This window comes from Protopterus annectens, chromosome 1.part1 (genome assembly GCF_019279795.1).
Source record: "Protopterus annectens isolate FY-2018-M chromosome 1.part1, PAN1.0, whole genome shotgun sequence".
Lineage (NCBI taxonomy): Eukaryota > Metazoa > Chordata > Ceratodontiformes > Protopteridae > Protopterus > Protopterus annectens.
This window is the reverse complement of record NC_056726.1, coordinates 1,712,362,322-1,712,390,023: the sequence shown is the minus strand read 5'-3', so window position 1 is coordinate 1,712,390,023 and position 27,702 is coordinate 1,712,362,322. Positions and strand designations below refer to the sequence as shown.

At 38.4% G+C, this 27,702-nt stretch overlaps 1 protein-coding gene across 1 annotated transcript in view; it reads left to right on the top strand.

Annotated features, from left to right (window-relative positions):
* The window catches only part of CRYBG2 (crystallin beta-gamma domain containing 2), a 1,696,066-nt gene that overhangs the window by 1,383,279 nt on the left and 285,085 nt on the right, over positions 1 to 27,702 (top strand). The window contains exons 11-12 of the mRNA XM_044084069.1: positions 6,386 to 6,519; positions 26,988 to 27,114. Of these exons, the coding sequence (XP_043940004.1) occupies positions 6,386 to 6,519; positions 26,988 to 27,114 (261 nt within the window). The remainder of the gene's footprint in view (positions 1 to 6,385; positions 6,520 to 26,987; positions 27,115 to 27,702) is intronic.

Sequence of the window (27,702 nt, the reverse complement as noted above, 5' to 3'; positions counted from 1 at the left end):
TAGCTAAAGAAGGCCTTATGATTGTCTTTTGAGTCTTTAGCTATTTTTCTCTCGAAATTTGCTTTGGATGATTTTATGAGAGCTCTTAGTTTTTTACTTATAGTGATCAAGGGTGTCTTACCTTTTAAGGATTTTGCTCTATCTTGTAGTAGCTTCCTCCTTTTGTTGTAGAGTTTGTTTATGGCTGGGGTCCACCAGACTGGACGCTTGCCTTTGGTACAAAGAGTCTTTGTTTTGCTTGGGATTGCCTTATCCATGCAGTCCTGCAGGTGCTGGTAGAAGGCATTTGTAAGTGATTCAGCGGCTTGAGTACTGTTTTCCCGGCTCGGGGCCTTAAAGGAGACCACACTAGTCTTTAGAAGTGTGAAGTCGGCTTTTGAGAAGTTCTTTACTGTGGTCTTTTTATTTCAGGTGGGGGTGGGATGAGGACCTCCAGCGAGATTAGTTTGTGGTCTGATCTCACCAGTGAGGGGTACACCTCCGGTGTTGAACATTGTGCTCCCATGTTCGTGATGATGAGATCAAGTATGTTATCTCCTCTTGTGGGGATGGTGACTAGTTGTTCCATGGCATTTGAGTTTATGAATTCCAGGAACTTTTGGGCTAGGGTGTTTGGGCTTGAGTAGTGTTCCCAGTCTATATTAGGGTAATTGAAGTCACCTAGTAGGATGGTGTTTGGTGATACATTTATCCCCTCTAGTGTTTTCAGGAAGGCCATGTGAGGTTCCTGAGTTTGTGAGGGTGGCCTGTAACATGCTACAATTTGCAGAGCAGTCTTGCCTATGGTTAATTGCACCTGGATGGTCTCCGATGCATCATGCGTTGCCACCAGTCTTGAGGTGTGGGTGTCCTTGATGAATATGGATACCCCCTCCTTTCTTGGTATTGTCCAGATTTTGGGGCGGAGCATGATATGAGGTAAAACCTGATAGCGCTGGGGTGCTCTCAGGAGCCTTGAACCAGGTTTCTGTCACAGCACAGACATCGATGTTCTCCATACTGAGAAGGGCCTCGAGTGCGTGCATTTTGAGATTTAGACTTCTGGCATTGAGCAGCATTACCCTTAGTTTTTTTCCTTTTTGTGTTCTAGGGTGGTAGGTTTAGAATTTGAGCCTTGCCTAAAAAAGGCACTATGGGGGTGGCAAGAGCCTTTGCCAATATCCGGAATCCCAGGGGTGACAGGTGCAAGCCGTCCCTTGCGAAGCAGCGTGGCTTGTCCAGCATGTCATCCCAGGCAGACAGACACTGGATCCCCTTTGAATGACACCAGTGTTTAAGCCAATTGTTAAAGCTGATCATCTTATCTCTGTATTGTGGCATCATTCTTGGTAGAAGGATTTCCTGACTACTGTGGCGATGTGATTATCAAAGGAGAGACTACTGTCCACCTGTGTTCCAAGGTCTCTTATCACACTTTCAGTGTTATGTAGACTACTTAGAGCATGTAGCTCAAAGAGATTGGTATTTCTTTAGGTGCAGCATGTCCAACAGCTCTGGGTTTGACATAGCTTTGTATGTTAGGCAGAGATCGCCTCTGAGTAGGCAATATGTGACAGAGTAAAGCTGCAGTTTTTTGAGATGGTCTGCATAGGGCATCTGTTTGAGGCTGGTAATCCTCTTTGTGAGGTATTTCTGCAGCCTTTCCAGTTGTTGTAGATGTCTTGTGAGGTACATACCAAAATGGGCACTGTATTCTATAATGGGTCTAATAAGTGCCGAGTAGAGGGGAACAATGACCTCTTTTTTCCCTGGATGAGAAACCTTTTGTGATGAGGTGAGCAATGTAGAAGGATTTCCTGACTACTGTGGCGATGTGATTATCAAAGGAGAGACTACTGTCCACCTGTGTTCCAAGGTCTCTTATCACACTTTCAGTGTTATGTAGACTACTGCCTATGTGGTAGCTCATGGGTATAGAGTTTTAACCAAAAGGGATGACAATGTACTTTTTGCCATTGAGCTTGAGGCCATGACTTTCACACCAGGCATCTGTCTCAGTGAGGCCCTTTTGTAGGATGTCCACATCATTAGGAGTTTCTATTATGGCTCCTAGTTTGCAGTCATCTGTGAACTTCATTAGCCAAAGACCTTCTGTGTTAGCCTGTACTTCAGAGAAGTAGATACCAAACAGGAGAGGACCCAGGACTGAACCCTGTGGTACTCCACTTGTCACTGGTCTGAAGTCGGATTTGGAGTCTGCTACTTTCACAGTTTGGGTTCTGTCAGTGAGCCAGTAGGCAACCCATCTTGTGATATAGAAATTTATACCTAGTTTAGTGAGTTTACCTATAATTCCAGAGTGGGGGATGGTGTTGATAGCACTGATGAGATCTAGATAGGCTGTGTTAACTACCTTACCCTCATGTACGGCTTTGGTGACCGCTTCAAAAAAGTTTATCAGGTTTAGGAGACATGATCTGCCTTTTACAAATCCGAACTGGGTGGGGTCCAGAGTTTGGAGATTACCAATGTCATTGTTTATAAGTTCTATGATGATACTTGCCATAGTCTTGCAGACCAGGCTCGTCAGGCTAAATGGGCAGTAGTTCCTGGGGTCCATGGTGGCTCCCCCTTTGTGGAGTGGGATGACTGTCACTGCGCACCGTTCAGAGTGCACAAAGCCTGAGGTAAGGCTATTATTGAACATGGTACTTAGGTGGGGTGTCAGTTCATGCTGTAGTCCGTGTAGAACACAGCCTGGGATGTTGTCAGGTCCCATGGGTGCTGTGTTCTTGGCTTTGGAGAGTGTGGTTTTTACCTGTGCAGCCGTGATTACAGGAACTTTGCATTCTTCCGGTATAGAGATGGGCCTTTTAGGGGGTGGGGGGGTCAAGTTAGCACTGAACCTATCTGCCAGGATGTTGGCAATATCAGTTGGTTCTGTATATTTAGTGCCATTGTGCTGTAGCTCAGAGCAGATCTGTGTGTTGCCATTAAGATTCTTGACATAGCTATAGAATGCTTTGTGGTTGTTTTTAGAATCCGTGGCTATTTTGATTTCATAACTAGCTTTGGAGGATTTTATGAGGGATCTCAGCTTCTTGCTGAGGCTGACCAGGGAGTTCCTCCAATCATGGGATTTTACTCTTTTTTGCAACAGTTTCTTTCTTCTGTTGTAGAATTTGTTTATGGCAGGGGACCACCAGATTGGCTTCCTTTTTGTGGATAATAGCATCTTGGTTCTGTTAGGGATTGCATGATCCATGCACTCGTGTAAATGCTTATAAAGTGCATTTGTGTACGAATCAGCAGTTGTACCTCTGTTGTCCCTCTGCATGGGTGTCATGAAGTTTCCCACTTCTGTTTTAAGAAGTGTGAAGTTAGCTTTGGAGACATTTTTTACAGTGGTTTCACTAATGGAGGGTGGGGGCAGGATGTGGATGTCTAGGGTGATTAGCTTGTGTTTGGATCTGACCAATGAGGAACTGACCTCTGGTGTGGAACACTGGTTGCCCATGTTGGTAATGACCTGGTCTAGGATATTCCTGCCCCTGGTGGGGGTGTGGATAAGTTGATCCAAGGCATTGGAATTTATGAATTCCAGAAAACGTTGAGCAAAAGGGTTAGTACATGAGTAGTTTTCCCAGTTAATGGTGGAGTAGTTGAAATTGCCCATTATTAGGGTGTTAGGTTGTACCCAAATATTTCCAGTGTATCAAGAAATGAAGAGTGGGAATGCTGGGACATAGTTAGGGATCTGTAGCAAGCTACAATTTGGATTGCAGTCTTGCCCAGAGTTAGTTGCACTTGGATAATCTCGGATGCATTATGCTGAGCAGTTAGACTGGAGGTGTGGATATCCTTAATGAATATGGACACGCCTCCACCTTTAGTGTTTCGGTCCAGATTAGGTGGCCGAAAGGTATGGTATGAATTATAGCCTGGTAATGCAGGAGTGCTTTCTGGAGCCTTGAACCAGGTCTGTGTCACTGCACAGATGTCGATGTTCTCCATTTTAAGGAGTGCCTCGAGTGAGTGCATTTTGAGATTTAGACTTCTAGCATTGAGTAGCATTGCCCTCAGATTTTGCTTGCTTGTACCTGTTACGGTGGTGAATTTATCATTTGAACCTTGCCTAAAAAAGGCACTATAGAGGTGGTAAGAGCCTTAGTCAGTATCTGTAATCCCAAGGGCGGCAGGTGCAGGCCATCTCTGGCAAAGCATCGTGATCTGTCGATCATGTCATCCCAGGCAGACAGATACTGCATCCCCATAGAATGACACCAGAAGCTTATTGTTGAAGTCAGTCATTTTGTCCTTGTACTGTGGTATCATTCTGGGTAATGGCAGGATGCTACTCAGGGCTAGGGTCATACCTGCCTGGGCTACAAGATCAGAAAGCTCCTCCATGTCTCTTTTCATGTAGTCCAGGGAGGTATGTCTCAGGTCATTCACACCAACATGGACAATGACAGAGTCATATTTGTATTTGTGGTGGAGTGATCTGAGTGTGTGCATTATGTGGCGGATCCTGGCACCCAACAGGCAGCTGACAGTAACTTTCTCCTTGTTTAGCCTGGTGTGTGGAACATCAGTGTGCCTGACTATAGAGTCACCTATGACTAGAGTGTTGGGTGCGTTGTTATGCCTTATCGGCTGTGGTTGATTGACACACTGAGTTTGTGGGCTATGTGTCTTTTGGGTTGTGTTGGGGGTGGAGGTTGCTTGCGTGTCTGCTTTGGGGGTCCTTGTTGCTTGGGCAGATTTTTATTGAGAGACTCCGTGAATGTAGGTGTATGTTTTGTGTTTCTATGTGTGTGTTTTGGTGGTGTAGATTTTGAGGGACTATGTGATGAGTGTGGTGTGGTGTAAGTGTTTACCTTCTCTTGACTCTCTAGTCCAGTCTTGGGTGAAGAGAGCTTTGCTTCCAGTTTGGCTATGTAAGTGCATCTCTCACAGGTTGTAGTGTTGGGTGGTAGGAGGAGAGGGTTTTCTGTGTACATGAAGCAATTGCTGCATTGCCCCATGATGCCCAGATTCATGAGGTAGGCAGGATAAAACACTGGGAGCTGACCCTTAGACATGCCTGGATAGATGCTTATTTATTAAGTACTAAAAACTGTTTTCCTCTAGACAAGTGAGGAAAGTTGAGTGCTGTAGTAATTTGTAGCTTATTTAGTGCTTGCAATGAGTTCTGAACAAGTGCTGAGCTCAAAGAAACAGATTTGATTGCTAAAACTAAAACTGGCTAGTTCTAAGGGAAAATTCGAAGACTTTATGGTGCCAAGGATACTTTAACCCTAGCTAAAAAGGCTTGGGGTTTCAAAATTACAAACAGTCCTGGATACAACAAATTTGTATCTGGACTAGACTACTTACAGGAAAGGCAGGAAACAAGCTTAGAACATTTTTTTGGTAAAGTGGAAAGGGAGAAAGGAGGAGCAGAAGATAATTCAAGGTTAAGAAACTAAGTGGGTTGGCCTTCTCAAATGTTCCCCCTGTATTAGGTAGAATGAAGTAATGACACTAGACTGGGAGGAATGTCCCAGATCAGATTTACAGTAGGGGTGAGCAACTGCAAAGCCACCAAGTATAAGAACAGGATACCAATAGGGAGGAAGGGTGGGAAACAAAAATCAGAACAAACAAACCAAACAGATACTTAACAATTGTATAAAATTTCTAGTTAATACCTCACACACAGTGAAACTAGCTAGAAAAGTATGCAGCAGACAATAAAAGTGCTATAAATGACTCGTACAAATAAGCAAAAAACAGGATACTTAATGTTGTATATCACAGATCAGTTTGATCAGTGCCTTGCCTCTGATTAGCACAGTGTGAAATGGCAAAAACATTCACAATTTAACTTCTTAAGTAACAAAGTTGAAACCTGAAACAACTTTAAAAAAAAGCTTGAAAGAACTAATGAGGTGCTTACTCCAAGCCGTAGTCCAGTAATGCCAACCCTATTAGATATCAATAGTTGTTTACCCAACATAGTAAATTTGTAAATAATGGACATCAAGCTATTTGTATGCTTCTATGACTGTAGTTTCAGCCGAACATGGCATATTTATGAATAAGGATTAAGAATACTACTTCTTACTGAAAGTTACATTGTGGCAGGTGTATGTTAACATTCAATGATTCTAGAATGAACAGTACTTATTTTTCTGAAGTATTTTTGTAGATGCAGGTTCACATGGCCCCAAACAAATGTAACAAAATCTATGAAAAAAATAAAGATTTTTCACAGGTGCCTGTCTATCTACTGCAGTGTAGTGAGTCTACATACATGTTCTTTTTGTAACCCAACAAAAAATAAAATGCCTCCATTCCTTGTCTAGTTTTGTTGAACTGTGAAGCTGAGGATATTTCTTTTTTAAGGACAATACTGGTACATTGTTAACACAAATATTGTTTCATATCCTTTTTATCAAAGATCACAATTTATGAAAAGACACATTTTGTGGGGAAAAACAGAGACCTGCGCAGTGAAACCCATGTCTTTGAAAGAAAACATCATGTCTTTAGCAGCGCAATGACAGTAGGATCTATCAAAGTGCACAGCGGATGGTAAGTGGATTTTGTGCTTAATTTAAGTGTCTTTCCTTTTAGTTTTTCCACCTTTATAGTAGTGTTGGTTTGTAATGCCATCTGTTGAAACTCAACTAAAATATGTTGACTAACAATGAATGAAAATGAATAGTTGATAGGATAGACACTATTATATTCATAAAATGCTTTAGTATACTAAACCTATGTGGAATTTTAGAGAAGCAATGACAACTAAGTTTGGAAATTACATTCAGCCAGTTCAATATGTTCAGAAAGGCAACTGTGATAATAGAAGTATGTTTGTGTCTAATGAACAAAACATTAACATAGATCATTTCTCCCCAGTCAAGGTGATTTGCACTTATGAAATACATTTCTGAAGCAGATTTTCAAAGAAGCAACTATTTCTCAAATAATGTTTTTAAAGATTATACACAATAAGAAGAGAGTACTATATAATGAATTGATCAAACATTAGAGTTGCAGTAAATAGTCAATTGAAATAGAAACACTGTGAAAACTGCAGGTTCTCCTTCAGAAGAGCATCAGACAAAAGATGTGTTATCTCATGTGTCTAAGTCGTGCCAGAACAGCAGCTATTGTATTAATAGTATCATTGTTTCAGACTGAACAAAATAATAATGGGGGGGATTACCCACAGCGAGCCTGTGTTTAATTACTCTCTTATTACAAGCATCCAACACACTAGAATCAATCAGACAACAATCAATCAATCTTTATGTGCCTATAGAAATAGAATGCTTTAATGTTAAAATAGTAATTAAATAAACAGCACACCATAAAATAGTAAAATGCAAGGCTGTAATTTAATACACAGTCATTAAAAGGGTCACCAAAAGCTGTATTACATGAAACAGTGCTCAATGTGACACCCACAAAGCTAGTAAATTGGTAAGGTCCACTGGTCAGGACCACGATGGAAAAGGGGGCTTGCTAGAAATGACAAGACAGCTGAGTAGAGAGTCTATGAAGCCAGTAGGGTCAAAAGCATCTTTAAATTGGTAGGATCATATGGCTTTAAACACCAGTTGAAGCAACAAAAGTATTTTTGTACTTGACTAAGACACAGTGCAGAAAATAAAACCTAGATGTGGTATGAATACCAGAAGCAACACAATGGAACCTTTCTGTTGACTTGCACAAGCTGAAACTGACTATCTCATTAAACAATAGCCCCAGATAAAAGGCACTACTGTAGTCCAGAAAACATTGAACCATAGCCCACACACCTTTGGTAAGTCCTTTGATAAGATGATTAATATGGGCATGCTTCTCATCTGGTAGCGGCATGGCTAAACCATGTCTGACATCTGGCCCTGAAATGGCAACCAGTCATAGGAGATAACTCTGAGATTATGCAGCACAAAATTCAACCCGTGACCCCTAAAAGCAATAAAAGGGAGAAACAAGCATAGGAGCTGTGGTGGGCATTAATGTTACCCATCTAGTGCAATAGAAGCATGGTTATACATAGGTTCCTATTACGTTGTTGAATTCCTGAAACTTCAAACCTGAGAACATCGAACTCAGATGTTCGAAGTTCTAGGAATTCGAACTTAAAAAAATAATACATACCCTAATGGCTATCTAATTGTTGCAAGCCCCCCTGCACCCCCACACCCCGCTCTTTAAATATACCAACTCCGACATCGCAATACAGTGCAGAAAGGCACACTGTAGTGCGATCTCGGAGTTGGTATATTTAAAGAGCGGGGGTGGGGGGTGTAGGAGGGCTTGCCCTCCTACTTGCAACAGTTTATTTTCTTTCTTTTCTTTTTCTTTTTTTTTTTTTTTTTTACATTATCGAAGTTATGAAACTTCGAACATAAGGTTTTGATCTTATGGCGTTCGAAGTTTCAGAACTTTGATAAGGTATAGGAATCTGTTATACATATGGTTATATATGTTTCTTCATGTACATATGTGGATGTGAGAAGAACTATACAAATACATAAGAATTTGTTATAAAGCTGTAGTGAACCAAACTAAAAGTGAAGAAAAAGTTGCTTTGTACTTGTCTTTTTCACATTTGTCATTGCAGAAATGCATTGCAAATTGGAGAATAGACTGTGTACTGCCTATCGTTACTATAACATCAAAGAAAAATAAAAACACCCTGCAAAACATCTCCAATTTTGTTGTATCTTTCAGCTTTTCCCGGTTAGGGGTCGCCACAGCAGAACTCCGGTCCACTAATGATTGGCAGTAGATTTTTACATACCGAGTTGCCAGCCCTGACGTACAACCTTCAACGAAGGTTAGCCCATTCACGCATGTCTCCACACAGAAGACGCTTTAGCTGAGAATCGATTATTGATATAAAATATGCTATTTTATCAAAAACTCATCTCACTAATACCACCACTACATAATTTTCTCTAAAGCTAGATGACTGCCTGTCAAGCAAAGATCTGATGTCCTGATAGCCTTAATGTTCCACAGCACCCTTACTCCTGACTCATTCTTACCTGTAGAACACAAAATTCTTTCCTAAAACCTCATCATACAACCTGAGACATCGCATAAGAACTTTCACAGTGTTCAGGCCAGTTGACTGACAAGTAACACTGATTTGTAATATAAGGTTCGGATTTAAAATCTCCTGCTCAAGCATTGATATTTTTCTTATAACTATCTAAAGTAGTTGACTGAAGAATTTCAATACATATTTATACCATAAAAGCACCACGTAGTTTGATATAAATAAATATGTTAACCTGATTTTACCTAAACAAATTTTAAATTTCATATTTTTGTGTTTTAGTACTTTATTGTTTTTGTACATCTCCATATTAAATACAATTGGCATTATATTATGAAAGGTTTTATGCACTAAAATACATTTTGTTGTTATAACCCTGTAACTTAAAGAATAAAGGATAGGTGTTTACACCTGCCTCTGTATGCAAGATGTTTTAAAACATTGAATCTTTTAGTGAATTTACATTGGACACTGTAAAGAGTTTTCACCTGACTCTCAGTGTAGATACAAAACATACTGTCATGTTCTATGTTAGGTCTTTTATATGTCTTGTAAACAGCAGTCAAGCAATCTGTATCTCTGGTGTTAGAATTTATTAGTAAATAGCCCATCAATTTCATAGTCTTTGTACTAATCTAATTTATACGAGTTCTAAACGAAAAATCAGAACTAATAGTAATACCCAAATCTTTATATTGTCAGACTTCAGTAAATTCAACTTAATTTTGGTAAACTGGATTATTTTGTACTTTTTAAACAAAATACATATTACATTTCTCTAAACTAAATTTTAAACTTGTAACAGGAGCCCATTTATCTAGAAATTTAATGCATGCATTTAATTCTTCAAAGACTTTATTGCTTTGTATAATAAATCCTTACTTAAAGTCATCTGTGTAGTTATAGATCCACAGATTTCTGCTTCTGGGTGTGGTTGAAAAGGCAGCATTATATAATAAAGGTCCCAACATTGATCCTTGTGGAACTCCCACTGACACAGACAGATAACCAGATAATGTATTCCAGTATTTAACATAGTGCTTTCTGTCCTGTAGCCATTGCATTATCCATCTAATGATGTAACAGTTAGCATTCACTATAATTAAACTTTTATAAGTGGATGAGAATTGTAAACAGTCAAAGGCTTTGGCTAAGTCTAAGTATATTACACCAGGACCAAGTCCTAAATCTAAGGTTGCCATAATTTGTTTGTAAAAACTTATTAAGTTACTTAAAGTAGACCTCCCTTTTATAAAAACCCCATTGTGTAATATCATTAATCAGACCACTAGTGTTGTTTTCTTCATAGTTCATAGGCCATCTTAGCTGTGTCAATCACGCCTCTTGCAAAACATTTTCTAACTAGAGATGTAAGGCTGAAAGGCCTATAGTTTTTAATTTCTTCTTTCTCTCTTTTTTTATATGTTGGAGTAATGTGTGAATGTTTCCATGATTTAGCAACAGCACCATTTTCTAGAAGCCTGTTAAACATCCTATATAATATTAAGGGTATAATGGATTTAAACAATAATTCATGACTGGGTGTGAGTATATCAGGACGTACCTATGACTGGAGTGGTTTGATCACAAGGGTGAAGCCTGAGTGATGAAACAAGGCCAACTGTGGGTAAATCTTGATATACCCACACCCAGGAGTGGATTATTGCTATTATACAATGACATTATTTAAAAAGAAATTGCTTGCCTTTCTTAAATATTGTGTTTTATAAGGGTGTTGATGTGTTCTTCCACGTTTTTCCTTCTTTACTGACATACTGAGCATGTGCATCAGTGCAGGAGAAGCAATGGAAAAAAGAGAATCCTGTTGCTGTTTTTTTTTTTCTGTCTAGATATTATCAGGGACAGTGCAGGAATAGAGGAAAAATCAAATAGGTCTTTGTGTCTTTACTTTTGAGAATGTACCTATTTTTCTTCTGTTTTTCTCTATACCTCAGCATATTTCAATAAAAAGTCTGGCCACTCAATGGTACTTTATCCACTGAACTTTATTCTGTTGGTATATGCTTGGTTTACAATGGGCACACTGACTGGGCTGTCCAATCAGAGTGCTCATTTTTGAATACAAATGAGCCATCATTGCATAACTAAAATTATACAATGACCCCCCCCCCCATTAATATTCAAAAACGTGCACGCTGATTGTTCAGCGTGCACGTTGTAAATCAGAGTTATAGTAATGGAAAAAGGTCTGGTCGCCCGGAATTTTTCCATTACTATAACTCTTTTTTTTACAGCAATGGAGAACACAAAATCTCCGTTGCTTCACACTGTCTCGCTATGTTAAATGGGTTTAACATAACGAGACAGCTTTAAAAAAAACAACGGAGATTCTCTGTTGCTTTTTTTAAAGCTGACTCGCTATGTTAAATGAGTTTAACATAGCTAGACAGTTTGTAAAAAGCAACGGAGATCTTGCTTTCTCTGTTGCTTTTTTACAAATTTGTCTTGCTTTGTTAAATGGGTTTAACATAGCGAGACAGCTTTAAAAAAAGCAACTGAGATTCTCTGTTGTTTTTTTTTAAAGCTGTCTCGCTATGTTAAACCCATTTAACATAGCAAAACAGTTTGTAAAAAGCAACGGAGATATTGCTTTCTCCATTGCTTTTGCCCACAACTCTGATGTGCTGCGTAGGCATATGCGTGCGCAGTACATCAGAACTGCCGCAGAATACCAGACAGCTGCGGAAGGCAGCAAGGAGGCATTACACAATGCCATTATTTAAGAAAAGTAATTATTTGTTTTCTTAAATAATGTCATTGTATAATAGCAATAACCCACTTCTGGGTGTGGGTAATGCTGGATTTACCCACGGTTGGCTTTGTTTGGCCACTCGGGCTTCACCCTCGTGACCAAACCACACCAACCGTGGGTAAATCCAGCATTACCCACACCCAGGCATGGGTTATTGCTATATTGACTAATAGAGTCCCAGGAATCATATCTGGGCCCATTGATTTTGTCCTATTAATTGTACCTGATGCATCTTTGACCATATTTATAGTAAAACTGGAGCACTGGCTATGCAATTAAACAGGAATTTTAGACCTTTAGTGGCAGTGTTAGTACAAATATTACTAAATGTATTAGCTCTAATTTGTGGATCTGATGTTAAGATACCTTTAATTCTTATACAGGGAGACGTGTAGCATTATTATATTATTCTATTGTATATTATTAAATGCTGTTATTACTTTTGTATATTGTTAAATGCTGTTATTAACTCTCTAAATAATCTTTAATTATGTACATTGTTTTTTTTTTTTTTTTGGAGCTTTTCTCCCCGGGCCTCCACTGAAAATGGGCTCATTTCAACACAGTGGATTTTCCTGGTTAACAAAAGCAAATAAATAATAATAAATTAATTAAATTAGTTAACATATTTAGATACAGGCTTTCTACATGTAGGATCATTTAGCAAATCAGTTTATTAGCTTGTCATATTTAATTCTTAAGTGTCTTACATAGGCTATTAAGAATGCTTTTAGAGGTTCATAGGTAAGCACTAGGCTAGCTATTCTTGCAAGCAGTTTTCAGCCTAACCAGATTCCCTTTTTGTGCTTGAATTAACCTCTATCACATCTGGTTAGAGACTGGTCTTACCCATCCCATAGCTGATAATTATATATTGCCCCTAATGAGAATAAGTGGGATCATAACATAGATAATTTGAGGGAACCTATGCATGGGGTAAAGCATTTAGGCTCTGCCTCTGCCCATTAGTAGTACAGGGGGCAGTCCTCAGGTAAATTTTCTGTTTCCCATCCATAGATCAAATTTGCTTTTGAATATGGACAGGGATAAACTTTGATTTGTGGATGGACAGTCTGTTCCAGAGCAACAATATCCTCCATTAGATATACCTGTCCCTCCAAAACTTTTTGTTGATGTTGTAGAAGAGGTTTAGATCCCTATACCGAGTATTACTGATGTAACTTTACTTGCTGATGTGCAATAAATTCAGCAGTTTTGGGTCAGAAGATGCCTTGCATGCCACACACAGGTCACAATTTAGCAGTCTGTAGGATACTGAGTATAGTTTCAGGGCTTTAAGTCAGTCCCTGTAGGACACGTTGTTTAGGCCTTGTATTCTTTTAGTAAGGTATCTCTGTGGGCATTCCAATTGTTGCATGTGTCTGGACAGATACATGCGAAAGAGGACATTATATTCAATGATTGGCCTAATGAGGGCTGAGTAAAGGGACACGATGACATCCCTAGATCTAGACACAATCCCTTTGTTTATAAGCTATGACATATTAAAATATTTTATTCATACTGCTAGGATATTTCTTATAAAGATTATACTTTATTTTCTTTTTTCTTGAGTAATTATGTCAATTCTCTATTCCACCAAATAGGATAGTGGAATCCTTCCTTAATTTCATGTTCAGTATCTTATGTTCCAGTAGATAAAATTTCTTCAAAATCCTTATAGCCATACTCTGAGTCTAAGAAGATAAGATGACAAGTTCATATCAGTTAGCGAGCGATAATCGAGATCACCTGTATTAAACGTTTTATATCTTTTTTTGTTTCATTATAAATAAAGAAAGGTTAAGATCAAAAGTCAGAGTAGTAGTCAGAGCATCCAAGCAGAGGCCCAATTTTCAAATCACTTACATTTTCAGGTATTGCTGTTAGAACTAAGTTTAACATATTTGAACCTCTAGTATGTTTGGCAACCAGTTGTGTCATGTTGACAAATGTAGTCATGTTAATAAATTCTCTTTCAAATACAGATTTTACCTGCTGATCTTTCCATAAAATACATGGGTAATTAAAATTCTAGGGCAGTATAATATTCTTATAATATAAATGCTATTCTAACTAATCAAAAAAACTCAGTGGATTCAATTATCCTTAGAGGGTGTTCAATAATACAACATTACATGTGTTGTTCTGTTACTGCTGATATCACTTATCTGCACTAAAACTATTTCAGTCTCTAAAACTTGCTCTACAAGTACTGAGTTAACAGAATCATGAATCTGTCTGTCACAATTCACCCCCACGTGGGCCACATCTGCAAGTAAATTCCACTGCACCAGTCATGCTTACTCAAGACTAACTCCTAAACTCCGGTAATCAACACCAACCTAACTAAGAGAACTCCCGCATACACAGACTTTAGAAGTGAACCTAAGAAACACCTACTTGCAAAAGCTTCATGCCAGTGCCACCAATCTTATCACATACCAATGCCAACAATCCCATCACACGCGAGTGCCATCAATCCCCACACATCACATGCTAGTGGTACCGGTCCCATCATATCACATTCCAATGTCACCAATCCCATCATATCACATTCCAGTGGCACTAGTCCCAACCCATCACATCAGTGTCACCAATCCCATCACATCACATGCCAGTGCCACCAGTCCTATCACATCATATGCCAGTGCCACCAATCAAAACATATCACATGCTAGTGCCACCAATCCCAACACATCACATGCCAGTGCCACCAATCCCATTACATTACTTGACATTGCCACCAATCCCAATACATCACATGCTAGTGCCACCAATCTCATTCAAATCACTTAAATATCAATTAGTTTCACAATCTCACTTTACTCCTTTGCCTGCACTATTCAGCCTGGCTACTGTGCTGAACACTTTACTAGTTAATCTCTCTTTCCTACTTTTTTGCCTTTCTCTCCTTTGATTAAAGTTCTACTATATTAATTAAGCAAGTCTGAAATAACAAACTCAGAAAGGATCCAATGTGACAACTTATTCATCATTACTTGCTCTTATATCCACCTTGCTTGTAACTTGTCTTTCAATGTGTCATGCGTATAGCTTGCATAAATCTTAAGTTTGTATAAAATGTGTCTTTGTTTTTCTGTATTACACTATATAAAACATTGTGTCTTCCATACTTTGTGATACACTTAGCAATACTTTGCCTATAAATGCTTCACTGAGCTCAGTACACTATCATCATATACAAACATAACCTAAAAATAAAAATAAGCCTTGCTTCTTGATAGTGGTGGGCGAGCCAGAGCTGGCTCAGACTTGGCTCAAGTCTGACTATAAGCTCAGCTGGCTCATGAACCAGCAAGATAAAGAGCCGAGCCACAACTGCAGGGTTTTTTTTTTTTGAGTGCCTGCTAACTGTTGAACTGTTCATTCAGTCCAGAACTGCAGGCTTAGAATGCTTTCTATTAGATCCAGTCTGCATATCCAAGCACTGTGGTTGGCTGGAATACCAGAGGGTGTGATGCCATATGTCACTGTGGCGAAAAAGGAGAAGATTTAAAGATTTTTCATGGTAGAGGACTATTATAAGACATTGTATCTGGACAATTCTTTTATTAAAAGATTTGCAGTTCATTTTTAGGATGAGGGAGCATTATTTCCTTTACTCCAGAGTGCTTGCATGCTTCTGCAGAGGAAGAGGAGTCTGCTTCAATGAGAGGAAGAGTTCATATGAGTTTGGAAAGCACTACCAATGCTAAGGACAGCATGGGTAGAATTATTTTGTTTTTCTTTGTTTTTGCTGAGGTGACTGTCAATTGTCCGTGACTTTAGCTCAATGCAGTGAATCTTTGAAAGGTGTTTACTGTATGTTTGGGGATGACAATATGTGTTCAAGAGCAACATGTTGAAATTACTACATTATCGTAGTATTTGTTTTCTGTTTTCTTTCACTATCCTTACCATCAAGCATCAGAAATATGCACATAACTGGGCTGCATTTTGGGGAAAGGTGTGTGGAGGCATCTTGTACATGAAAGTACAAGGTCATCATATAATCACTGCTAGCAAAGTGTTATGACTTGTTAAGGGCAGTGTATGTGTTTACCAATTAGAACATGAAACAGCAAAATGTTACTGTAGTTCTTAATTTTTCATTCTTTTCTCAGTGAGAAATTAGTGTATAGAAAGGGGTTATTGTATTGGGGGCATGATTACATGAGTGAAAAGGGCAGTTATTACTGATATAGTTTGTTGGAGGGAAGTATCCATCAAAGAACAAAGTTTGCCAGTATTATTAGTATATTTTTTAGCATATTTTATTTATTAGCTTAAAGGTTTAAAGGTATGCATATTTATCTAGGAGACTTCAACCTAGATTGGTTCTCCTGTTCCTCTGACAACCCATCAGCTTTCATCAACCTCTTTAATTTCACCCAAATCCAAAACTCCCCCACCCGCACCGATAAACACAGTAAAAGGCAATCACTACTAGACTGGATACTAACTAATAAGCCAAACTTCAACAACCAACCTGGCTGCCTTCCCATAAGCATTAGTGACCACACCCCCACATTTCTGCTACACAAAAAACTACATATCCAACCTCACAGTCCACATAAATACATACGCAGGAAAAAACATTTCTCCCCAACCCTATTTAATCAGCTACTTCTAAACCGTGACTAGACACCACTTACATATCTACAACTAGATCATGCAGTAGAATTCTTTAACCATACTTTCCTTGAAATCCTAAATAGCCTAGCCCCAACAAGAAAGATTTGCACCAAAGCAAAACAACTGCTTTGGCTATCCCCCGGAACAAAACTACTAAATAAACAAAGGGCAAAGCCCTCTACCTCTCCTCCAAAGACAATTCTATGCTTATATATTACCAGCAACTTAGAAATCAAACCAAGGCAAAAATCAACCAGGACAAAAAATATTACTTCCAATCTTCCCAAGAAAAACACCTACATAACCCTCAGAAATTTTGGTGGAATATCAATCTCCTCCTCAACCCTGGCACACCCCCCACCCCCTCTCCTTTCACTTCAAATACATCTGAACCTCTAGCCTCTCAGATCAACTCTTACTTCATAAACTCTATCTCCAGCCTGCTGCAATGCCAGCAAAACTATCCACTCACTACCCCCTCCCCTGCATTTAAATCAGCAGACTCCCTTTCTTTTAAACTTATTCAAACATCCTTTATAAAAAATATTCTAAGCAAGCTAAAACTTTGTAGCCTAGCTGCTGACCACCTTCCAAATGAGTACCTAAAGATCGCAGCCCCATCTATCACCTACCCTATCTCAATACTCATCAATTGATCTATCTCTGAACAATATGTGCCCAGCCTCTGGAGAATAGCCCACATCACCCCTCTCCACAAGGGTGGTCCCTCCACAAAGATTGCAAATTACCACCTCATAGCAATACTCCCACCCATAGCCAAAATCCTTGAAAAATTTATTCACCAACAGCTCCTAGAGCACTTTACATCAAATAACCTTCTAGCTAACACTCAGCATGGTTTCCGCCCTAAGCACTGTACTAATACTGCCCTTATTGCTTTCTCAAACACCACTCACCATCTTATGAACAACAGTGAATTTGTCTCCGCTGTATTACTAGATATATCAAAAGCTTTTGACACCATATCCCACCAACTTCTAAACAAACTTGCCACTTTCAACCTCAGTCAGTCAACCCTTTCTTGGTTACACAGTTACCTATCAAACCGACAGCAGACCACCAAATGGGACCAAAACATCTCTCCCTTACTGTCTGTCAATACAGGTGTTCCCCAAGGGTCCATTTTGGGCCCCCTTCTATTTATCATTTTCACAAATTACCTCATGTCAGCTACCACATTAGCCACAATAATACAGTATGCCGATGACACTACGCTCATTGTATCTGCCCCATCCCCACTAGAACTTCAGGAAAAGACAAAAAAAGCATTCCAGGAAACAGAATCATTTATTACTAGCCATCAACTCATTCTCAACCCAAAGAAGACTAAGATAATAAACTTTAGAAACAAAGCTAAAAAGTACACCTCTCCCCCCACCCCTATTCTATCCACAAATGGCACAAAAATTGAACCTACTAACCAGGACAAACTACTAGGTGTTATCATAGACAGTCACCTAAAATTTGACATTCAAACAATCAAAAAGGTCCATGCAAAACTCTGTGCTCTCTACAGAGCAAAACCATTCTTAACACCTCAAGCAAGACTAGCCACAGCTAGATCTCAGTGTCTGTCTACACTGCTATACTGCTCACACATTTTCACCAACTTACTTAAACACGACCTGCAGAACCAAAAATCCTGCTACAACAAAATAGCTAAGTTTGCAACCAATCTCCCTCATAAAGCTCATCACTGCACTGCTCTAAAACAATTGAACTGGGTAGAACTGCCTCACCTCTTAACTTTAAATCAACTTGTCCTCACCCACAAAATTATTCAAAACCCTCTTGCCTGCCCTGCTATCTTCTCCCTTATTCAGCCTCAAACTTGTAACAGAGAGCTCAGATCCTCCAACAGACCACTGCTCAAAGTTACTCACTCCCGAAACTCCCACGGAGACTCCCTCTATTCAAACAAATTTGCTAAGTACTGGAATTCCTTCCCCTTAATCTTACAAAGTACCCCATCCTCTCCTGATTTCAAATGCAGATTAAAGAACACCTCAATAACAACTGGTTATGCCCATATTGCTCTCCTGAATAATGTCCTTTACCTCCATGTTTTTTCTTAACCTCTTCCCAAAATATTTCTACTCCCTCAGTCTCTACTTTTACCCACTACAGCTCTCCCTCGCACTCCCTACTTTACCTCTTTACCTCCTAAGCGCTATATTCTCCCCCCTTTCTGCCTGAATCCTCTCCCTTCTGCTCACCTCCCATAAAAATATGCAACTTATCAAATGACCCTTTACAATTTCCTACAACTGTGTAATCTAATATCCTAAGGCTGTACTACCCAGTCAATTCTCTGTTCTTTGTTATGTAACTATTTTAGTGCTAATCAAATGTCTAAGGATGTACTACCCTGTTGATTCTCTGTGTTGTATGTAACTATTTTAGTGCTAATCAAATGTTGATTCTCTGTGCTGTATAACTATTTTAGTGCTAATCAACTGTACATTAATAGAGCTTTTCTTCCCGGGTCTCCACTGAAAATGGGCTACCAAGCCCAGTCGCACTACTAGGTAAACAAATGAAAAATAAATAAATAAATAAATCTGTGTACCACACCAGATGGTGTCCATTCTTTAAATATAAATGTTCAGAGCTAATTGATAATTTGACATATTTTAAGATGAACCATAGGGCGTTTTTACTTTTAACTAACATGACAGAATAGTGTCGAGCCAAGGAGGACGGAGTAGACTCTGAACAGTCACCAGTCCCCTCTCTTTCTGATAAATAGTGTGTGAAAGTGTGAACAAAATAGTTCTGGTCAAGTTTCAGTTACTGTTGGTAAGGTTCTACTGAAAAGCACCGGGCTCAGTCAGAAGTGGGCAAAAGTTTTTGAAGCCAGTGATTGTAACTCTAATATGTACCTAAATAGCATGGGGCTTAACTGGGTGTGGCAAGTGCTAGCAGTTACCCAGGACAGCAGTATACGTTTATGATACCTGTCCTGAAAATCCAACACCCTTTGTATAACAGACACAAACTGCATATTGTTGATTCCATCAGACATCAGATATTGATGACAAGAGACTGTTCGTCCAACCCAGAAGCAGCTGTTTGTCACTGATGGCATAAAGTGGGATTATAAACCTGTTTGTTGCAGGGAACACCACATGAATAATACAAAAGTGTATACGTGGAGACCTTGAAGTCTGCCATTTTATTTCTGGTCTGTGGACTTATTTGCATGATTTACACCTTTTTTGTGTGGCCATGTGCTTATTTGCTCAGAGCTGCTCAACATTAAGCAGCCACACTAATGATTGTGACAATTTTACACAAAACTTTACAAACTGCCAGCCTAGAAACACCTGGTATAAATACTTTTGCATTTTGTTCTGAGATACTGTTATAACTCTACACTTATTTTTTGTTATTTATTGTAATCTGACTTACGACTTGGGTTGTACTTCAGTGAGAGTGGAGGGATCCTGGCAATTTTTAGATCAGCGATTGGGTATAACCTAGCTGTATGCTATTTCTTATTGGCCAGTGGGCATGTTTGAACATTTTTAACTCTTCTGTGCTGTTATAAGTCGTCGAGATTTTCACGGTTTTGTGCTCATTCATTCGCTCATAGGTGTCCAACACTAAGTAACCACACAATAATTGTGACAATTTTTATACCTGATTTGACAAACTACCATCCAAGAAACACCTGGGATAAGTACTATTTGCATTTTTCTGAATTCCTGTACTGTTTCTAAAATTATTTTTTGGAATTTATTGTAATCCGACTAAGTATTTCCTTAGGTTTTACCATAGAGAAAGTAGAGAATAATTTTGTCATTTATAGGCCGTTGATTGCTGTAGAACCTATTGTACCATTATGCAGTGGGCTTGTTATAATGTTTTTACCTTTTGTGTGCTATTATAAGTTGCCAGTGTTTGCATGGTGCTGCTCGTTGCACAGTTGCTCATTGAGCAGGTATATATATATATATATATATATATATATATATATATATATATATATATATATATATATATATATATACATATATATATATATATATATATATATATATATATATATATATATATATATATATGTATATATATATATATATATATATATATATATATATATATATATATATATATATATATATATATATATATATATATATATATATATATATAAAATCAGCCTGGGAAAAGAAGTTATACAGACCTGGGGTGGCCTTCACCTCTCCCTCCAAGGATTCTATATATTGGCTAAAGCCTTGTCCACCCCCACTGTGGCTTTTTTAGGCTATATCTTCTACAGCTTCTAATATAACTAAACAGACTCTGGACAACATTAAAGTATTGCCACTCAATGCCCTAGCAGCCTTAACAAAAAACTCCACATGCTATAAGCACTATTTATACTGGAATGTCAATATATGCATCATCACAGGGACCAGGTTCAAGATCAGTGAACATACTCCATCAGCGCAGGACTTTAATGTCTTATCACTTGTACTGGCTCTGCAAGTATGGCAAGGTGCATGGTCCAAAAAACCTTCCATACCTCAATTTACCACTATAGAAGACCAGAACACATAATTTGGCTCTCCAACACATATTTAATGCTGCAAAACACATTAATAATTCAGCCAAAGCAAAAAACATAATTACACATCACCAAAAGGTGAAAAACTGCATACCAGATTCAGCATATTTGCCTTCTTCAGGGCAACAACAAAAGCATATCACACAACTGAAATATATACCCAGTCATTGAATCTCATTGGCTGCCTACAAATGATCATTTAATCCTAATGGAAACAAACATCTGAACTTAATAATCCAATATGTTTCTTTTTTATTTAATATACTGTAGTATGCCAACCTAACTTATTAGTTTTATTCAAAATTATTCTAACAATAATCACAAAATTAAATCTAGCAGATGTGTGCTTTATGGTATGCTTATATAAACCATTAAATGCTTGAGCACATTGAATATCACTTACGTGTTCTGAGATACTTAATTTCAGTGGACGTGAAGTTTAACCAACATAAAATGTGGAGCAAGTGCACATAACTAAATACATAACCCAGTCAGAAGTACAATTTCCATTCACGTTAATATTGAAAACTTTTGATGTATTCTTTGATGTAAATTGTTTACTTTTACAAAGATATTTACAAAAACTACAACTCTTGCTTGAATAACAACCCAACAACAGATCACCATCCAAAGTTTTTTGTGAAGACACCAATTCCTTATAATTTTTTTTATATAATGGTTAAAACAACCGCTGAAGGTTTTCTCCTTTTTATATGAGAAAAGACATCTAGAGGGTATCTTGTCCCTCAGTCGATCATCCATTAATAAAATAATCCAATGTATTTGGACCAAATCCATAAAGAAATGGGTATTATTTGCAAAAATAGTAGTTAATCTAAGTTGTGCAGCCTTTGTCTTCTTCACCCTATATTGTAATACTTCTGATCTATCAATATTAATAATACTAGTTAATACTTGCGCCACATTATTTTGTTTATACCCCTGATCACAAAATCTCTCAGTCAGATCCAACTGACATTTACCCAACTCCTGATTTGAAGAACATATTCTCCGAATTCCTAAGAATTGTGATTTCGGGATATTCCGAATTATCTGAAGTGGATGGCAACTGGGTGGATGCAAAAAAGTATTGAATTGTGAATGTTTCCTAAATACGTTCCTAGACAGGTTTCCATCTTCAGTAACCATAACTTGCACATCCAAAAAGTTGAAACTAGTAGGATGAAAATTTGTAGTAAATTGGATACCCCACTTATTCTCATACAGGTAATCAACAAATTCTTGTAGATATACAGAATCAGATTTCCAGACAACCAACAGTCATCCAAATAACTATGGCACTTATCACTTGTACTGGCCCACTACATTAGACAAGGGCACTAAGGGTGCAGGTGTTTCTATATTCTAAAAAAAAAAAAAAAAACTCACCTCCACACTTACTAGACAAGATAATAGTCTGCAACTCCACCTCATCCAACTTAAAAAAATATCTACAATACCCTGTCCATGTCCTCTTCTGCCCATACCACCTACCTAACCAGCATACAATCCCTATGTAATATGACAAGACCATTGGACTAGAAGACTTCAACTATTCTCCATAAAGTAGAAAAATTACATATCCACAAAGGTATATGCCCAGAGATTTCAGACTTTATCAATGCAAATTCTTTGTATGTTGCTATGTACCTCAACCAGGTATAATAAATTCCTGGACTTTGTCCTTACCAATATGAGGAAGCTTAGCTCCCCACCAGCCATAATGTCCTATGGTCAAGTCGGACCACAAGTCAGTCACATTCACCTTGAGACTGCAGTCAGAGACCATGCCAAGGCTAATCTTTAAAAACTGAATGATGACCTGCTAAATTCAAAACCCCTTTTACCTCATACATAATCCTTTACTGCTAAATTCTTTGGAAGTGCAAATACCTACATAGTTGCATCTGTCCCCTACAGAAACAAATTCAATGCCAAATTCAACAATAAACTCCTGTGGTGGAATCCTAACATCAACAGGCTCAATAACAGAAAAAAACTCATTGCATTCAAAAATAAATCCATCCCTCAAGAAACTAACAACACTCTTGCTAAACTAGGCAAGGAACTCCAGATCCTAAGCAAATCAGCCAAAACCAGATATGAAATAAATATAGAAAACCACTTGAAGGATAACCAGAAAGGTTTCTTTACCAACTTTAAAAATCTCAGAAATAATGTCTAGCAGTGTGCAAAGCTAGTAGTAAATGATATCACATTCCTGGACCCAATTGTCAATAAACTTGTTGACAAATTCAGCTCTAACATCACCCCCCTCTTCCCCCCAATATTCTCAGAACAAATATCAACATCTATACAACCCCTTCAAATCTCCCAAAACCAAGTGTGGAAGGCACTATCTAAGGCCAAGAACATTACATGTATGGGGCCAGATAACATACCAGGCTGTCTACTGGTTAGCCTGAAACATGACTTATCAGATCCCCTACAGAGTGTATTCTATACAAGCCTCAAAACAGGCTTTGTGCCAGATGACTGCAGGACAGCAAAAGTCGCTCTCTTGCACAAAGGTGGGGCTTCAAAGAACTCTAGGAATTTTAGACTCATAAGCATGACCAGTTTCATTTGTTAACTGTAAGGCTGTGGAAAGGATCATTATGTAACTTATAAATAGGGATATAGGTAACCTACAAGGCTATGGAAAGGATCAGTATGTAACTAATAAATAACCTACAAATTCTCAACCCAGCCCAGTGCAGTTTGGGTTCCTATCAAATGATCAAAAAGACAGATTGTCAAAAGTCATATTATCGAAACCATATGATAGAAAAATCAGTCCGCTGAATCATTGTGACTCGGATCGTGTTATAATAGGGATCGGGAAATTTGCCCTTTTTTCCACTGTAGTACATTCTTGGAGTTGGTATAAATAATTAGCAGGAGATGTGGATGGTGCTGGGGTCTTGTCTCCTGCAAAAGCATTTTTTCTTTTGTATGTTGGTGTTTTTGTTTGGATTTCTTTTTTGATGGACTGATTGTTTGATCATTTGGTTACAATCATATGACTTGCAACAATCTGTCTGTTCAATGGTTTATCATAGATCCATTCAGATTTTCAAGGGGAATACCTGCCTATTTAATGTGGTTAACTTCTTCAAAAAAGTCACTGAAGCAATTGGCGAGGACAAATCAGTGCACACTCCATATCTGGACCTCACAAAGTCATTCAATCCCAGCCCATAGTCAGGGATCATAGACAAACACTCAACTACATATTACCTGTTATGAAATTCATTGGATAGCAGATGAGCTCACAAATGGAGCCCCAAGAAGTGAGTGTGGGCAGCTCTACTTCCAAAAGACCTGTCACTTGCAGAGTACTTCAGGCTTCATTCCATGGGCCCCTCCTTTTTGGCATTTACTTCTCAGGAAGGGTTTACAGCTGATCAGGTCTGCAGATGATTGCAAACTTGATGCCGTGATAAACTCCCAAGAAGATACCAGGATACTACTAGAGGGCCTGGCACAAACAAGTAGTTGATGTTAAAACCATGGACTGAAACTAAATTTCAAGAAATGTGCAATCATATCCTTTGCCAGGCATATCACACCATGTGACTATCGCATTGACAACACCCTCCTGCAAAAAATGATACTGAAGTTAAAGATCAGGGACTCTATGTTGACAATGAACTGTCCTTTGATCACCATGTATCCACTATTGTAAGGAAGTTCTTTTTCATTGCACAGATTATGTCTAAAAATATGGTGTCCAGATCCAGGAATATAATTTTTCTATTGTATTCAGCAGGTATTGGCCCCTTTTGATATGTACCTGTCCAAACTCTTGTCACAGCTCGCACAACCACAACACTTTCTCACTAAAAGAATCAAGGGCACAAATCATAAAAAAACTATGCAGACTGAAACAAATCCTTGTCTGTCTTCTCACCATCTTTCAAACTATTGAGAGTCAGCCTCTGAGTAGAGTGCAGACCCTCAGCAGGTCTACTACACATTTTCCAGTCCAGTGGTATCATAAACCCCCACTCAAGGGACCTCAGTCTGTTTTGCAGAATTAACTGTACATGAGGAAGGATAGGTATGTATCACAGAGAATACCATTACCATGGAACTGTTTTACTTCCATTCCACATGAAGCACAGTACTTCTGTCAGACCAGTCAAAAGTCATTTTGAAGAACTCACAAATAACTGAGAGCTCAGTCCTGGCTTAGCACCACTAACCGTCTTGAACAAGAGAAGCATGTAATCACCCCAACTGGATATACTCATGTGACAAATGTTTTGGATACTCCTCTTGTAAAATATAACAGCCAATAATCACTATGGGAATGTAAGGCTAGGCTTCTTAAAATCATCACTGATCAATAGCCTTGTAAGTACATATCAACCTATGAGACAAATATTGATTAGATATTTTGATTAAGAAAGTAGTTTTACAGATTCCTTTTGAAAAAAAATGAGGTTAGTGATGGTTTTCATTTTTGACAGCACAGTGACACTGTTGTCATAACCCATTTGTACCTTAGGCAGATTTTGACATCTTCCAGTATGTCTGTTTATGATGTCAACATAAAAGAGCATAAAATGAATAAAAACAGTACGTGCGTGTGTGTGTGTGTGTGTGTGTGTGTGTGTGTGTGTGTGTGTGTGTGTGTGTGTGTGTGTGTGTGTGTGTGTGAGTGTGTGTGTGTGTGTGTGTCTGTGTGCGCGCAGATGTATACATGTTACAGGCTGAAAGGTGATGCAGATATGCACCAAATAATATAAAAACACACACAGACACACACACACACACACACACACACACACACAAACACATACGCAAACACCTTACAAGGTCTTTTCCACAACTAACTAAAATCTTGGTAAAAGCCGTCAAATGCAATGTCATTGGACATACACAGCTAAAGAAATTGATCATGTTTATAAGAATAAGTCCTTTACAGAATTTATGCTGATGACTAAAGGCACCTACAGGATGGATGTACAGCAAATATAGTGTCTTAACCTGAAATTCGCATATTACAGTGCCATTGTTGTTTTGTGTTATCAATATGCTTTCAGCAAGGTTCAACTTTGTCCACCGAATTACCACAGAACAGGTTTGTGGTGCGTTTGAACTGTGCAGTATACTGGGTCTGTATCAGAAGATCGAAGTTTCAAAACTTCGAATCTGATATGGTCGACACTATATGATCGAAGTTTTGAAACTTCTGATCTTTTAACGGAGATCTCTGTACAGCGTGGAAAGGGAAGATTTCCCTTTTCTACATTGTAGTGCAATCTCGGAGTTGGTATATTTAAGTAGTTGGGGTGTGTGGGGCATTTAATTGGTTTATTTTTGTGAGTTGTGTTTTATTACATCTTCAACATTTCAAAACTTCGATTATATGGTGTCGCCCATATAAGATTCAAAGTTTTGAAAGTTCGATCACGTGATATAGACCCCATTATACCACTGTGTTGTGGTTAAAGTATTAGAAGAGATCTCTGGACACTGTTCCAGGAGTTAAACCATGAGTGAGTATGATAGTTTAAAACATTTAAAATATGGTAAGATTAATCACCATATAACAAAAGGATGAGAATAGGAGGTACTTCAGATAGGCTTTAACATGACAGAGAAAAATAAGAAAGCAAAAGCAAATGGAACCAATGGGGAAAATATTTATGCAGCATGTACTGCGTTTGCTTCAGATACACTGGTTCTTCTCAGCAATAGTAGTCTCAGGGAGTGATGATGATGATGAGGAGGAGGAGGAACAGGAACAGGATGAGGAGGAGGAGGAACAGGAACAGGAAGTAGTGGAACAATGAGACAGTAAATGCCTAACACAGATAAGATACAGTAAGAATGAAATGGTGGTAAGCATGAAAACGTAGCATGGCAATTTATTCTCTAACTTTAACCAAATTGTGTACTTATTTGCTGTATCCTTTTTGTAAAAGAACCATTGAAATATTTAATCAGCATCTTATTATCTCCTGCAGCTGGGTGGGCTATGAGAAGGAAGGATTCCGAGGACATCAGTACCTGTTGGAGGAAGGAGACTACGAAGACTGTCATGCATGGGGCGGAGTCAGTGCTGATATCAAATCTCTACGGCCCATACGAGCTGTGAGTGTTGCTCATGAGAGAAATGTCTTTCAGTTTAGAAAGAAAAAACATATGCAAGAGAGGATATGGACTGAAAATTCTATTCTGAGCAGAGGAAATCTTATGAACAGACTAAAATGTACTGTATGAAAGAGTGGCAATGTCAATTGAAAGAATAAGAAAAATGACATCTTTATCACAACACCGATATATTCTTTACCCATGCATGTGCCAATATTTCACTAAAAGTGAACAAATATTTACTAAATATACTTTGAATGATTCCTTATGATTTGATGTACATGATAAAAGAATGGGATAGAGACAAAAAAGAATAAGGCAGAATGAGAAAGAGAGCAGAAAAAGGAAGAGAATTGTCAGACTACTCACAAACATAGTGCCCAGTTCTATAAGTGCATTCTGCATATGGTAATTGGAATGCCACCATTTATTACTGTGATTCATAACTCATAAACATAGTGCCCAGTTCTATAAGTGCATTCTGCATATGGTAATTGGTATGCCACCATTCATTGCTGTGATTCATAACTCATATCTCATAAACATAGTGCCCAGTTGATAAGTGCATTCTGCATATGGTAATTGGTA